This window comes from Protomyctophum parallelum, assembly GCF_964188405.1.
Source record: "Protomyctophum parallelum genome assembly, chromosome: 2".
NCBI lineage: Eukaryota > Metazoa > Chordata > Actinopteri > Myctophiformes > Myctophidae > Protomyctophum > Protomyctophum parallelum.
In genome coordinates, this window is record NC_139699.1 from 63,220,975 (window position 1) to 63,237,437 (window position 16,463).

The 16,463-nt window shown below is 43.0% G+C and overlaps 1 protein-coding gene across 1 annotated transcript in view; it reads right to left on the bottom strand.

The window, feature by feature from the left end:
* lrrk1 (leucine-rich repeat kinase 1) overlaps positions 1–16,463 on the bottom strand; it is a 126,876-nt gene that overhangs the window by 80,212 nt on the left and 30,201 nt on the right. Inside the window, exons 6-13 of the mRNA XM_083791897.1 lie at positions 11,123–11,283; positions 10,589–10,815; positions 10,195–10,322; positions 9,020–9,183; positions 8,794–8,931; positions 6,489–6,601; positions 5,248–5,321; positions 4,888–5,017 (exon numbers count right to left, since the gene is read on the bottom strand). Of these exons, the coding sequence (XP_083648023.1) occupies positions 4,888–5,017; positions 5,248–5,321; positions 6,489–6,601; positions 8,794–8,931; positions 9,020–9,183; positions 10,195–10,322; positions 10,589–10,815; positions 11,123–11,283 (1,135 nt within the window). The remainder of the gene's footprint in view (positions 1–4,887; positions 5,018–5,247; positions 5,322–6,488; positions 6,602–8,793; positions 8,932–9,019; positions 9,184–10,194; positions 10,323–10,588; positions 10,816–11,122; positions 11,284–16,463) is intronic.

The window sequence follows — 16,463 nt, forward strand, 5'->3', positions numbered from 1 at the left end:
GGAGAGATACCTGGATTACTGTTGGAGAGACACCTGGATTACTGTTGGAGAGATACCTGGATTACTGTTGGAGAGATACCTGGATTACTGTTGGAGAGACACCTGGATTACTGTTGGAGAGATACCTGGATTACTGTTGGAGAGATACCTGGATTACTGTTGGAGAGATACCTGGATTACTGTTGGAGAGACACCTGGATTACTGTTGGAGAGATACCTGGATTACTGTTGGAGAGATACCTGGATTACTGTTGGAGAGATACCTGGATTACTGTTGGAGAGATACCTGGATTACTGTTGGAGAGACACCTGGATTACTGAGGAGAGAGATACCTGGATTACTGTTGGAGAGACACCTGGATTACTGTTGGAGAGATACCTGTTGGAGAGACACCTGGATTACTGAGGAGAGAGATACCTGGATTACTGTTGGAGAGACACCTGGATTACTGTTGGAGACACCTGGATTACTGAGGAGAGAGATACCTGGATTACTGTTGGAGAGACACCTGGATTACTGTTGGAGAGACACCTGGATTACTGTTGGAGAGACACCTGGATTACTGTTGGAGAGACACCTGGATTACTGTTGGAGAGATACCTGGATTACTGTTGGAGAGATACCTGGATTACTGTTGGAGAGATACCTGGATTACTGTTGGAGAGATACCTGGATTACTGTTGGAGAGATACCTGGATTACTTTTGGAGAGATACCTGGATTACTGTTGGAGAGATACCTGGATTACTGTTGGAGAGATACCTGGATTACTGTTGGAGAGATACCTGGATTACTGTTGGAGAGACACCTGGATTACTGAGGAGAGAGAAACCTGGATTACTGTTGGAGAGATACCTGGATTACTGTTGGAGAGATACCTGGATTACTGTTGGAGAGACACCTGGATTACTGTTGGAGAGACACCTGGATTACTGTTGGAGAGACACCAGGATTACTGTTGGAGAGATACCTGGATTACTTTTGGAGAGATACCTGGATTACTGTTGGAGAGATACCTGGATTACTTTTGGAGAGATACCTGGATTACTGTTGGAGAGATACCTGGATTACTGTTGGAGAGATACCTGGATTACTGTTGGAGAGACACCTGGATTACTGTTGGAGAGATACCTGGATTACTGTTGGAGAGATACCTGGATTACTGTTGGAGAGATACCTGGATTACTGTTGGAGAGACACCTGGATTACTGTTGGAGAGATACCTGGATTACTGGTGGAGAGATACCTGGATTACTTTTGGAGAGACACCTGGATTACTGTTGGAGAGACACCTGGATTACTGTTGGAGAGATACCTGGATTACTGTTGGAGAGATACCTGGATTACTGTTGGAGATATACCTGGATTACTGTTCGAGAGACACCTGGATTACTGTTGGAGAGATACCTGGATTACTGTTGGAGAGATACCTGGATTACTGTTGGAGAGACACCTGGATTACTGTTGGAGAGACACCTGGATTACTGTTGGAGAGATACCTGGATTACTGTTGGAGAGATACCTGGATTACTGTTGGAGAGACACCTGGATTACTGTTGGAGAGACACCTGGATTACTGAGGAGAGAGAAACCTGGATTACTGTTGGAGAGATACCTGGATTACTGTTGGAGAGATACCTGGATTACTGTTGGAGAGACACCTGGATTACTGTTGGAGAGACACCTGGATTACTGTTGGAGAGACACCTGGATTACTGTTGGAGAGACACCTGGATTACTGAGGAGAGAGAAACCTGGATTACTGTTGGAGAGATACCTGGATTACTGTTGGAGAGATACCTGGATTACTGTTGGAGAGACACCTGGATTACTGTTGGAGAGACACCTGGATTACTGTTGGAGAGACACCAGGATTACTGTTGGAGAGATACCTAGATTACTGGTGGAGAGATACCTGGATTACTTTTGGAGAGACACCTGGATTACTGTTGGAGAGACACCTGGATTACTGTTGGAGAGATACCTGGATTACTGTTGGAGAGATACCTGGATTACTGTTGGAGAGATACCTGGATTACTGTTGGAGAGACACCTGGATTACTGTTGGAGAGATACCTGGATTACTGTTGGAGAGATACCTGGATTACTGTTGGAGAGATACCTGGATTACTGTTGGAGAGATACCTGGATTACTGAGGAGAGAGAAACCTGGATTACTGTTGGAGAGATACCTGGATTACTGTTGGAGAGACACCTGGATTACTGTTGGAGAGATACCTGGATTACCGTTGGAGAGACACCTGGATTACTGTTGGAGAGACACCTGGATTACTGTTGGAGAGATACCTGGATTACTGTTGGAGAGATACCTGGATTACTGTTGGAGAGATACCTGGATTACTGTTGGAGAGATACCTGGATTACTGTTGGAGAGATACCTGGATTACTGTTGGAGAGACACCTGGATTACTGTTGGAGAGACACCTGGATTACTGTTGGAGAGATACCTGGATTACTGTTGGAGAGACACCTGGATTTCTGTTGGAGAGATACCTGGATTACTGTTGGAGAGATACCTGGATTACTGTTGGAGAGAGAAACCTGGATTACTGTTGGAGAGATACCTGGATTACTGTTGGAGAGATACCTGGATTACTGTTCTCATAACAGATACATTCCTGGTATTTCTAAACGTAACCTCTCTAAAATATGCCTAAACGGTTAAACGTAACCTATTTCTAACCTTATCCTCAGTAAACTATGTCTAAATTATGTTTAGTTTAGAGACCAGGATTACAGCATGATTACTGCAGGGGGAAATAAATGTTGAATGTGTTTTAAGGTTACCCTGATAACCTTATTACATGAGGATAGCGTGGTCAGAGAAATAAAAAAGAGAGATAAAATGATTAATTTTTTTAGGGGATTGCACTGGGAGGAAATGTAGTAGCTTTGGTTGGCTTACCCCAAAAGGAGGAGAAAAACCAAACAAAACAAAAGAAAAAAACTCAAAGGGGAACTTGTTGATGCTCTGATATAAATCCTTTTTTTTTGGCATCCATGTTCCAGAACAATCCAATCTCTGTGAGAAGCCTTTTGAGAGATTCTCACCCATTCGCTACACTCATTGTGATACAGCAGCTGTGGTCGCAGCATGGAAGGCTCGACTGAGGACGATCTACAGAGAGCTACACTCATTATGATACACAGCAGCTGTGGGTGAAAAAAGTATGGGTGGCAGTGGCTCAGGGGTAGAGTGACCGGATGACAACTGCAAGGTTCCCAGTTTGAACCCGGGCTCCCCCAGAGTTAGTGTCAAAGTGTCCTTGAGCAAGATGCTGAACCCCCAATTGCTCCCGGTGTGCAGGTTGGTGCCTTGCATGGTTTCCTCTGCCATCGGTGTGAATGTAATGCACAATCTATGTAAAGCACCATGGATAAAGGCGCTATATATAAATGCACCATTTTACTCAGTAAAATACTGCAATGTACAACTACTCTGTTGCAACTTGCAAGTAAAAGTCTGGTATTCAAAATGCAAAAAAAAAGTGCATGAAAAGTATTGTTATCAAAAATTCAATGTTTAAACATCTTTTGAAAATAGCATATTTGCAAATGGCTGAAATGTATATAGGACTGAAGTGGGTAATAATAATACAAATCTACAAAGTAACTAGTAAGTTTTCAAATAAATGTAGTGGAGTAAAAGTACAATATCTGCCTCTGACGTAGTGGAGTAGAAGTATTTGAAATTGAAAATACCCAAGTATAAATACCTCACCATAGTAAAATGTCATAAAAAGGGTCATCACCATCTTGTGGTGGACATTTTTGCCAAAATTCCAATTTGTGCCATGGACATACACAAGGAGCAGGCGACTAGGAAAAGTGCCCCTCGGGGCACAGGTCTCCACCAGGGCAGGTCAGGTAGTGGCCTCCTGGTGGCGCTATAATAGGCCAATGTGAAAAGCGTGCCCTAGTTTTATTTTTTCCTGCTTTTAACTTTGTCCTTGTACTGCTTGTAATCTGTACGGCGACCTTGAGTGCCCTGAAAGGCGCCTTATAAATAAAATTTATTATTATTATTTCTTCTTATGCCTTTGATGGCAATTGGATGATTTGAGGCATTTTGTTCCAAAAATGTGTTTTGCAAAAATCCACCTGTTGGTGGTGCTATAACAGACCAATGTGAAAAGGGTGAGATATATTCCTCAGCCTAGTAGGAGAGTCAGTGAAAGATTTCACGTAAATTGCACGCTGCGTTCAGGATTTGAGGCTTTTTGTTCAAAACGGGACAATCCTGCAAACTTTGAAAGCCAATGTTAGCCAATTAAGGTGGTTGCACACTGGACGAGTTTTTCGGAGAACCGATGGAGAAACGCTGCTAGATATCCAAAAAACGCGCTAGGTGTGTGGGGACCTTTACTATGGAATATAAAATATCGGACAGCTCCGTCTTGAGCACATGACTATAGAGATACTGTGTAACGATTTGCGGGATTTTGGACAGAATCTGGAGGAGTAATAGCAAAAGATGTGTTTTGCAACAGTCGGCCTCCTGGTGGGGCTATAACAGGCCGTTCTGGAAAATGTGGGGCAGAGGTTCATCGTTGGCATCCAGGGAGTTGGCATCGATCGGGCCAACAGTGCCGGAGATTAGCTGGTGCACACACACACACACACAAACACACACGCAGACCGAGTGCAAAACAATGCCTCCAATGCCTTCGGCCTGGTGGAGACAATACTAATATCACCATAAACTCATAAAGAGCTGGCCCTGAATGACCAAAGCAGGTCTGTAACTCTGAGAGTGTTCAACATGGAACCAAATTACACTCTCAGAGTTGAGGTGGTCCAAATAAAACATTTGTGTGTGCGCGTGTCCTTGTGCGTGTGTGTGTGCGTGCGTGTGTGTGCACGTACTTGGACAGATAGAGCTCAGACAGCGTGGTCAGACCACACACGGACTGAGGGACACAGTCCAGATGGTTGTCGTTCAGGAAGAGAACCTCCAGAGAGTCACGCAGGATGATCGGAAACTCCACCGCACTCACTGCCAAGAGAGAGACAATGACGCACGCACGCACACGCACGCGCACGCGCACACGCACACACACACACACACACACGCACACACACACACACACACACACACACACACTTATCCCATCAGGACCGGATACCAGATTCTACAAAATGTCTTCTAAATCATTTCATCAGTTTCTATATCAGTGGTTCTCAAACTATTGTATGTCAAGGACCCCCAAACATTATATACAGTACCTGCAGGGTCAGGGTCCCTCCGGCTCCACGTGGTCAGAAAGGCCAGCCTCCTGGTTTTGGGTCCCTCCTCACTTCTAATGAAGTCACAAATTAAAAAACCTTAGTCAGCTGATATATAAACAGTTGTGAATGCATATAAAAGGTCTTTAATTTAGGAGTTGAGAGTCCAATGTTCTTTTATTGAAGCTTTTTTATCAGGGATACTGCAAGAAACATGGCATCCTTAAAGATGGGTGCAGTACTTAGTTTAGACCAGTCATTGGTCCGACTCGACAACGTACAGTACCTCAAACCCTAACCTAACCATAACCGCAAGCACGGAGCAGTGCATGTTCGCCAACCATAATGCATGTTCACCAACTTTAATCTGATCGTTGTTTCCTATGGTGTGTCGGATAAGCGTGCGCACCCCTTAAAGATTGTATAGCAATAGATAGATGTTGACCGAATGGGTCTCAGAATTCTATTATTAAGCTGCTGTCTAAGCTAAAGATATCACTGTACGTTCTGTAAACACTCCTATGATTGTCTGTGGAATAGCTGATGTTTTTGTGGTATAGACTAGTATAGAAATCCATCCTCTGGGTCGCGGGAGATGGGGTCATCTGAAAATCGTCTCATATAAGAATTGTGGTCCAAAACTTTAACAGGGAGGTGGCTCTGTATCGTCTTTTTACGAAAGTCAGTACACTCATATTTGATGCTAGTTTCTGGTGAAGATTTTAACTAATTCGGCAGCAGTAACATGAGAGCTTTATCGGCCGTCACCGTCATTTTTGGAACACAGCTCTTATTTGATGCAACATAAAAAAGTCTATGGGAATTCAGAACCACGATCTAGGTAAGTTGTGTAAATTACGTCAGACTTCAGTAATGGAACCCCTGATTGATTGATTGATTGATAGATAATGCATTTTTGCAACCGTACAGTAAAACTAAATCAAGACTACAAGGAATCAAACCCAGGACCATCTAGCTGTGAGGCGCCGCTGTGCCCCAGTACAAAAATAATAAAAAATATATATACGCATTTGAAAATACTAAATTGTGACTAAAACTAAATGGAATTTTATTCAAAAGACTATAACTAAAACTAAATCAAACTTTGCTGTCAAAATCAACACTTCTCTGATGGCTGAACGAACAATACTGGTTGGAGAGGGTGGTGTGTTACTGTGTTGGGGGTATAATGTCATCCACCTACCTGCCTAGAAGAGAAGAGGTAATATGGACCTACAAACCTGCCTAGCTGGTTCCTGGACAGGTCCAGCATTCGGAGCAGAGAACACTTCCACTTGTTGGGCGCTGGGAGAGCTGAGATCTGATTCCCACACAGTCTCAACGATACCACAGACTGGAGAGACACAAGGAAGACACCGTATCAGAGACACCACAGACTGGAAGGAAGGTAGAGGTGGAGAAATATTATATATAATATATAATGTATTCTTACTAGCATTCAGTTCAAGTTTCTCATGTGTTTATTAAACAATCATACCCATGTGAAGTGAGGGGCGCTAATATATTAGTGTGTAACTCATGTTGATTAGGTGATGTAATGGTGATTACAAACACAAACAATATGACAATATGACGTAATGAGGCACATTATGACGTACATTTTCCCTTCATTGTCAATGGCGTTTACAAAACAAACATTGAACTAAAGACAACCATTAAACCTGTATATAGGAGGGGCTGGCGACCCTCAAAAATGAATAAAAACACAACAGAGCAGGATACTTCTAGTCGGCAGATCAAACAATAATACAGTACTTGGGAATTTCCAACTTTTACTTCTAATCCACTACATCTCAGATACAAATATTGTACTTTTACAATTATTTGACAACTTTACTTTCTAGATTTTAATTACCGGGATGATTACAAAACATAATTAAACCACCGCCGTAATCTGAAAACCCAGCCCTTCAGACTCCATTTTAGCCCGTAGCACTTAGCCCTAGCCTCGACGACCGTACAGGCGTACGCAAAGAGCAACTTATCTAACTTAGACGGCATTTCATGTAGACATAGCACTATAGTGAATATGCATAGTTTCATTATATAGATATTCCACTGTTAGGTTCTTAGCTTACGTATGTTTCATGATGACTATTCTTTTTCCTTTTGTTTTATATATGATGTATTACCATGTTTTAATGTCTTAACCCTTTTACTGCTGCCATTTATTGAGAAATTAGGACCTAATTCATGCCAGCATTTTTTTAATTTGAGCTCTTATTTTGAAAAGCCACATTTTGCCTCAACCGGAAGTGAGCTTATCCCTGCCAGCTTTACGTTGCCAAGACAACCTTTGTTTACATTATCGAATCATGCCGGTACATTTTAGCACTCCACAACGTCGGCTCGTGCCGTCAAAGAAACGCTGTTTTGACCAAAAATGCCATCTGGGACAAGGAATAGGAGATACAGGCGATTGAAAGAAACGGATAGAATGGATTCTTATGGCGACGGTGAATTAATATGAACGATCCAGTGCAGTGCTAACAACATTGCTAGCTAACCGGCTAACGTGAGTAGCATTATGGCTTGATCAATCATAAGCACTATAAAAGAGCAATTGCCGAAGGGCTTCGGCAATGGCAGCAAGCGTTAATATCAAATTAATGCTTCAATTGCCGAAGGGCTTCGGCAATGGCAGGAAGACGGTTAATGTAAAATTTTGTATTAACTGTAACTGATTTTATTATATCATTATTAGAGTCCCTTTCCTGGTGCTTTAAGGAGGAAAAAGCATGAGTAAAATGTCACTGTTGCAACAGCACCATCTTGTGGTGTTTTAAAGTAATGAATTTCTGTAGATGTAAGTGTCACCACCGTCCACCGAACATTATGAATTCACATTAAGCGGCATTTAAACAAGATCAGAATGAATTCACATTAGGCTGTATTTAAACCAGATCAGAATTAATTCACATTAAGCTGTATTTAAACCAGATCAGAATGAATTATGAATTGACATTAAGCTGTATTTAAACCAGATCAGAATGAATTATGAATTCACATTAAGCTGTATTTAAACAAGATAAAAATGAATTATGAATTGACATTAAGCTGTATTTAAACCAGATCAGAATGAATTCACATTAAGCCGTATTTAAACCAGATCAGAAATTCAGAATGAATTCACATTGAGCTGTATTTAACCCATTCTGACCTGAGATCAGATTCATACGAGGTTTCCACTGGACACACGCTGGTCTGACGAACCCATTCTGACCTGAGATCAGATTCTAAAAATGTCAGTCGTTCTTCGATTTTTTTCAAAAATAGCAGACCTACAAGCTCGTATCGCGCCACTCGGTGGCGCGATATGAGCTTGTAGATCTGCTATTTTTCAATAGCTAAAGCATAACATGATGCCAACACCAAAATGGGTGCCCGGTCAGAATGGGTTAAACCAGATCAGAATGAATTCACATTGAGCTGCATTTAAACCAGTAAGAGTATGTTTGACATTTAAGAATTGTTACGGCCTCCTCAATGCACATGCACACTGCTCAGTAAGTCAATAGAAAATACCTCCAGCTCAAATATATACGAGGGCAGCTCCTTAATGAGGTTGTCTGAGAAGTCCACCTCGTTCAGGTGAGTCCTCCAGAAGATAGACATGGTGTTAGGAAGACTCTCTATGACGTTGGAAGAGGCTCTGCACTGTTTCTGGAGAGAGAGAGAGAGAGAGAGGTGGTTAAACAACAGATACAGGCCCCATGGGTCTGGGAAGGTGGTGGAAACAACAGATACCTACCAGGGGGCAGGCCCATGGGTCTGGGAACGCGGAGAGCTTGTTACGGCAGACATTGAGGATGCGCAGGGATTTGAAGCAGTGAGTGACAGCCGTCGGCAGGCCGGTCAGAACGTTGTCAGAGACATCCAGCTCCTCCAGTTTACGGAGACCGATCCAGTTGGTGGCTGATGATGGAACAGAGCAAAGCTTAACCCATTCTGACCTGAGATCAGATTCTAAAAATGTCGTTCGATTTAAAAAAAAATAGCAGACCTACAAGCTCGTAGCGCGCCACTCGGTGGCGCGCTATGAGCTTGTAGATCTGCTATTTTTCAATAGCTAAAGCATAACATAATGCTAACACCAAAAGGGGTTCACGCCCCAAAATGGGTTAAGAGTAAATTGCAGGCCCAGGCCGTAGCGTAACGGTCTGGGCACCGGACTGGTGATCCAGTCGCGGTGTGCCGCGGGTTCGACTCCCGGACCCGACACGGCCTTTACCGCATGTCATCCCCCCATCTCTCTCCCGTTTCCTGTCAGCCTACTTTCTATCCCTTAAAAAATCAATAAAAGGCGTAAGCCGCAAAAAAATATCTTAAAAAAAAAAAAAAGAGTAAATTGCATACAAAGTCATTCCAAATCTCTTTGCATGCAATATACTGTACATCCCCCCAAAATACACAAGCTCTACTGCTTTTAACTCTACATGTAATAATGCCGTTTAGATGAAGAAATTAATGAATGAATATGCCAATATGGTCCTTAATTTAAAGGAAGGTAAGGTAAGCGATATTTTTAAGTGATGAAAGGATCTATATTGCGATAGTAATCATTGCTACAGTAGGCTATAGTGTTTGTTCAGTAACAGGAGTCTCTCCATCCCTGTGAGTCACAAAAAATACATTATTGAAATTGTCACAAAATCCAAACAATGTACTGTGTTTACTAAAGAGCTGTAGAGATGGGGACTGGGAGAACCCTGTTACTGAACTTGTTTAAGGTTCAAGCTTTATTTTGTATTCCGAGGAAGAAATGTGTCTTAGACAAAGGACCCACATGCAAGTGTAGCCCTTATGCCCATGTCGCCGCAGAGCAGCGCCACACTTGTTTTCTTCTTTTGCTTTCAGGGAGTGATTTATATTGACAGTACAGTGAGTGCTAGTGCGTAGTGCAGTGTAATAATGCTGAGAACATACCTTCAGGGATGTGGAACAGGGAGGCGAGCTGGTTCTTGGAAGCTATGAGTCTCTGGATGTGGGTGAGATGAAGCAGTCCCGTGGGCAATGAGGTCAGCTGGTTCTGAGAGAGAATCAACTGGCGTAAACTGAAAGAGAAAAGACGAGAACATGCCACTTTCAAGCGGAATGAAACTTTGAAAATGTGAAATTGTATAGGTTGTTAAAGGTACCATACTACCATTACCTATTTTTTTTGCATTTTTTCAAATATGTTCCACCACTTCTTAGGACTTTTGATATGTTGTTACGAACATATTTATGAAACAAAAAAAACAGTTGGAAGCATTTCTGTTGCAATTTGTTCTGGGACATTTCTCAAAACGCCTGCACTATTATGAGGTGTTTAGTTTACCCGGTACAGAGAACCTCCAGGGAGCTGGGCGCAGCAGGCAGATCTTTCAGCAGGTTGTCGGAGAGGTCCAGGCTCTGCAGTCGGAGCAGTCCCCAGGGCACCACGGAGGGCAGCGCTGCCAGCCTGTTGGACGACAGGTCCAGACGGGTGACACGACTGGACAAGTCCATGAACCAGTCCAGCTCCAACCAGGGCAGCTTCAGACCGCTCCAACACACGCTGACGGCCTGCGCGTGAATGAATGGATGGATGAATGAATGGATGGATGAATGAATGAATGAATGAATGAGTCGTTATTGTCGTGTCTTGTCGTGAAGACCCATCCCTTACATGTAAGACACCAAAAACATAAATAAACAATATCACATTCACTTCCCATACAGGAACTACACAACAAAATGATTTGGTTGAAACAAAACAGAAACTAGAAATGCACTCTGTCGAGCTGCCAACTTGCGCCTTGCACACAAGTAGGCCATCTGCCGTCATCCTGACATGAAAAGGGTTGAAAAGCACTGCTGTACATAGACGCACCTGGTCCTCCTCTGCGTCCTCGTCCTCCTCAGAGGAAGGGGAGGGGGAGTCCTGGATCTTCTGTCTGAGGAGATGTTTGCTGAAGACAGGATGGTCCATGAGGGTGTAGGAGGAGAACCCTGCTCCGTTGTGGAGGAGGAACCACGCTATCTCATCATTACCTACACACACGCACGCACGCACGCACACGCACACGCACACACACACACACACAGTCACACACACACACACACACACTTATGTGTGAACAGAGACTTACGATGACAATGTCAATGACGTCAGCGTCGTTGACTGATGGCTGTCAGGTGGGGAACGGAGGAGGAGCTTTCAATTGACATTGACATTTGCCCCAGATAAAAGAGGCACGTGAAGGGAAAGGGTGTGTGTGCTACTCTTGTGTTGAGTGTGTGTGTGTGTGTGCTACTCTGGTGAGCGTGTCAAGAGTTGACAGAAGGACCTAGAGAGATCGGTTGGCACACCACGATACGAGTCGAGAGAGAGAGAGAGGGCTCGTGTGTGACCAAGCTGGTGATGACGGGGAGAATCGAGTGAGCTGATCCATCGGTGGGCGAGCCAGGACCAGGAGTGGTGTTACAGAGTGCGGATACGCAGCAACGTCAGCGGACAGGCAACTGTCCGTTGTGTGTGAGCACTGAGTATTGATCTATCCCGCTGTCGATTCCACCACCCTAGAAAGGCTGCTACTGTATTTATATATTATGGGACGGAGGAACTGGCTTTTGCCTTATTAGTGTGGTACGAGCCGAGGCGTCAAAAAAACAGCTCCGGTAGGATTTTTGTGCAAAAATTGTTTTTTTTTTTGCAGATCTTGGTTCTATAGGGTCCAAACTATGAGAAAATGATGGGGTTCAAATTTTCCCGACCCCCACCCCGTTTCGGGGGGGGGGGGGGGGTCATCTATTTGGGACCTCCCAGAACAGTATGCCAGCCAGTTAATGTCTGATTTTCATAATATTAGAATTGTTTTGTATAAAACATTCTGAGTTGATTTCTTAAACTTTTAAAGTGGTCAGAAGAATCTTTTTTGACTTTTGGCAGGGGTGTTTCCTCACCTGGGACCTCCCGGACTGACCCCTGGGCCTATCCCAGTTCTCATTACATTCCTTGCTCTGCTCCTGCTACAGAATATTGTCAAATTAGATCATAAATGAAGCATAAAAGTATTTGTAGCTGGGCTCTGATATAAAAAAAAATAGTAGTAGCCAATACCAGGGGTCTTCCAGGGGGCACATGACCCCTAGCGGATCCTCAGAGTTACTATACAGGGGCCCACCAAATCATTTGTGGGATAGGAACTTTTTTTCTTTTTTTACATTAAACCACTTGAACCATAGCATCCCTTTTCCAAGGAGAACTTTAGCCAACAATAGCTGATCTACAAGGTTGTAGATCAGCTATTTTCAAAGTAAGGTGCCTCAGACCCAAGTTTAGCAAATATTGCTGCTAAATAAAGATCAGCCAGGATGCTGCTGTCTTTCTCTTTTCTCTTTGTCTTTCTGTTGTCGGTCAGGTGACTGGGAGGACTACTTGTCATCCTTAGAGGAACTCATCAAGTATTTATTTGCCCGTGATCTCCTTAAATATGCTCGACTGATGCCAGTCTATCTTGCCCAAATGAATGCTCTTGAACAGGATGACCCAGAAACATGGAACGCACTGAAGTTAGGTGAATTTGTGGTGGCAAAGTCAGACATACCGTTCACTCATCTCTTCACAGAGCAAGCCCTTGAGCAGGAAATCAAGAAGCTAAAGGGACATGGTGGGATGGTTGGACTCAGTAGAGATGAAGCAGCTCTCGACCGACTAGTCACTATACCACACCTCATCTTTCTGGTCTAGTGAATCAGTACCTCAACAGCTTCCCAAAAGCTTCCAGGTCTTCAAGGAAGTTGCACTGTGGAGGCAATCTGTTCAAAGAGAACACACCATTGAAGAGTCTGGTTTCATCAGCGCTTGTGTCAGATGGGGCAAAAAATGACATTGTTCCTGGGCCTACACAATTTTCCTGGGCCTACACAATTTGTCTGGTGCTGACTTGGGAGGAAAATTAGTTGGAATCTCCAAGAAGACATGGGTCAATGCCTACTTGAGGCTTGATGATGATGATCCTGCCATTAATTGCTTCAAGGACCTTGGAATGGGTTCCATTCCTCCTGAGCTTGTTAACGGCAAGCTTCCCTCACCATTGGAGTCATTGGAGCATTTTGCATGCCGTGTTTACAGTCCAAAAGTCCCAACAACCTTGCCATTACTCAGATGGGAACTAATTCGGTCAAAGAACTTGGAGGGTGAGATGCTACCTCCAACTCATGCTGCACTGCTACCACATATCCTCTGTGCCAACTACGTCACAATGCGGGATAAGTCATTCATACCTGACAAATTTCCCTGAGCTTCCACCAATCGAACAAAATGGATGGAATTCAGATAGTGGAGGGTATGTTCCAGTCAGGTGTCTTGCCCTCCCTGCTCCAAAGGCAGTACTTGAGCTCATCAAATGTGGTTGCAAAGCAGGTTGCAAGGGACGGTGCAGCTGCTCAAACAATAACCTGCCTTGCACTCCTCTCTGCAAATGCTATGGTGGAGACTGTGTCAACACTATCAGGGAGGACATTCAAGATGATGATGACGAAGATGAATTGATCCTGCAAATAATGTATTGTAGGCATAATTGACCATGGGCTCTTTAAGAGTTTAAGTGTGTGTGTGTGTGTGTGTGTGTGTGTGTGTGTGTGTGTGTGTGTGTGTGTGTGTGTGTGTGTGTGTGTGTGTGTGTGTGTGTGTGAGCGCAGTGTGTGAAATGGACACGTTCGTGCCCAAAGTGAGAAGTTGCAATACCTTTATTCCCTGCAGTAACATCTGTCAACAATAATGGTAGAATACTAATAAACTATCAAAGTACTTTACATAAACGCAAGATATTCTAATACTATTCGAAATACTTGCAAATCACATATGGGTGCAAGAATAGGGGCAAAACTAGTCCCGGCCCCCTGTGGAAGACCCTTGGTATTAACTACTACCCTTTTTTGTAATCAGTGCCCAGCTATAAAAACTTTTAATGGTTAAATTATTATCTAATTTGACATTGTTCTGGAACAGGAGCAGAGCGAGGAATGTAATGAGTACTGAGATGAGTCCGGGGGGCCCCGGGTGAAGAAAGACCCCAACCAAAAGTCAGAAAAGATTATTCTGGCTACTTTCAAAGAGTAAGAAATCAACTCAGAATATTTAAAAACCTATAAAACAACACTAATATTATGAAAATCGGACATTAATTGTCTGGCGTACTATTATGCGAGGTCCCAAAATATATGACCCCCCAAATAAGGGGTGGGGGGTCGGGAAAATTTGAACCCGATAATTTTCTGACAGTTTGGTCCCTATGAAAGCCAAAAAAGCAAAAAAATCACTTTTAGCAAAATAAAAAATGTTTAGCAACTAAATGTGTGTTCACAGGTTTAGGTTTAGGTTTATTTATTTAGCACGTAGTACAAAAAATAGACAATAACATATCAAAGAACAAAAATACAATGCAAGGAAGGGAAGAAGCCAGCTGGCTTATTTGGAATCCTTTCCTGTATTGAAGAGGTCATTGGTTTAAACGGATTAAAAGTTCATAAAGAACAGTACACAAGTCTACAAGTTGACAAAGGGGGGCAGCTGTGCAGTAAAGAAATAAAAACACAGACTGCACAAAAAACGGAAATAAACAATACAAAAACAAAAGAAAATATAACGCATCAAAGTAAAACATGTAATCTACAGAGAGGAAGAAATAAGATATTTCTTTAGATGTTTTTTTTATTAATATTGGCATGGATAATGAGGATTTAAGTGAAGCATCTAGGGAATTCCATAGATGAGGGCCTCTACATTTGATGAAAGATTGATGTTTGGAAGTGCGACAATAGGGTAATTCAAAATCATCTCTTTGCCTTGTGGGGTGGGAGTGAATGTCAGAAGTAACACGGAAGAAATTGTGAAAAGAAGACGGAATGTCTTGTATGCATTCTTTTTAATTAAACATAAATAAACAGGTCTGAAAAACGTTTACTTTGTCAATGGGTAATAGTGAATATTTAATAAAGAGCGGGGCAGACGGCTCATACCGATTTGAATGTGAAATCATTCTCAGAAACCTTTTTTGAATGATCAGTCATTTAGTGAGATGTGTTGAATATGTAGCAGCCCAGACAATATTACAGTAATTAATATGAGGGGAAATTAAGCTATAGTGTTAAATGACATGAAGGAAGTACAAAAGGACAGATTTGTAATATACCAAGCATCTTCATAGACTTCATACCTACAGTATCAATATGTTGTTTCCAATTTCCGTGATACATTGAAGAGGAAGAATATGATATGAGGAGGAATTATTACGCTGCTGCTAAACCTGTCTGTCTATTTGCACACTTTTGTATGGACGATTTTAAGGATTTATTTGGTTGTTTTGTTATCGTTTCTTTTGTAGTTTAGTTTCGATTTTAGGAGTATTTTCGAGTAGGATATTGTATTTATTGGCCATATTAGAGTGCTCATGAAACACTGTTATATTTGATCCATGATGCAGAGTCAGTCTCTCTCCGCCTATTTATGGTTTTTGCTCTCTTGCCTGATAAAACGTGAACCTGTGTGTGTCCTTGAACAAACTGAAGCTAAGAATAATAATGACAAAAGAGTTTACGTTGCTCTTCAATTAATCAACGTATGGCGTAGTCCCAGGGTTATTCACTCAATAGGGTTGTACAACATGGATACCTTTCGCACTTTAAATAGTGCACCTCAAATAATTAATGGTTGTATCATGTATGTCTTATAAAGTAATAACGATAAAGAATATTCTATTGCCAAAATACTGTGTGGCTAATTCGGCCTTGGTCACACACACACACACGCACACAGACACACACACACACACACACACACAGGATGGTCCATGAGAGTGTAGGAGGAAAACCCTGCTCCGTTGTGGAGAAGGAACCCTGCTATCGCCTCATTACCTGACAACGCACACACACACACACACACACACACACACAGGATGGCCCATGAGAGTGTAGGAGGAGAACCCTGCTCCGTTGTGGAGGAGGAACCACGCTATCTCCTCATTACGCACGCACGCACGCACGCACGCACGCACGCACGCACGCACGCACGCACGCACGGTCCATGAGAGTGTACGAGGAAAACCCTGCTCCGTTGTGGAACCGGCCCGGCTCCCTAGGCGCGTTCCTGGGGGTCTGGATGTTCCGGGGACCCCTCACATGGTAACTGTCATTTCTCGACCGTTTCGGACGCAGGGCGGCTTGCCGGA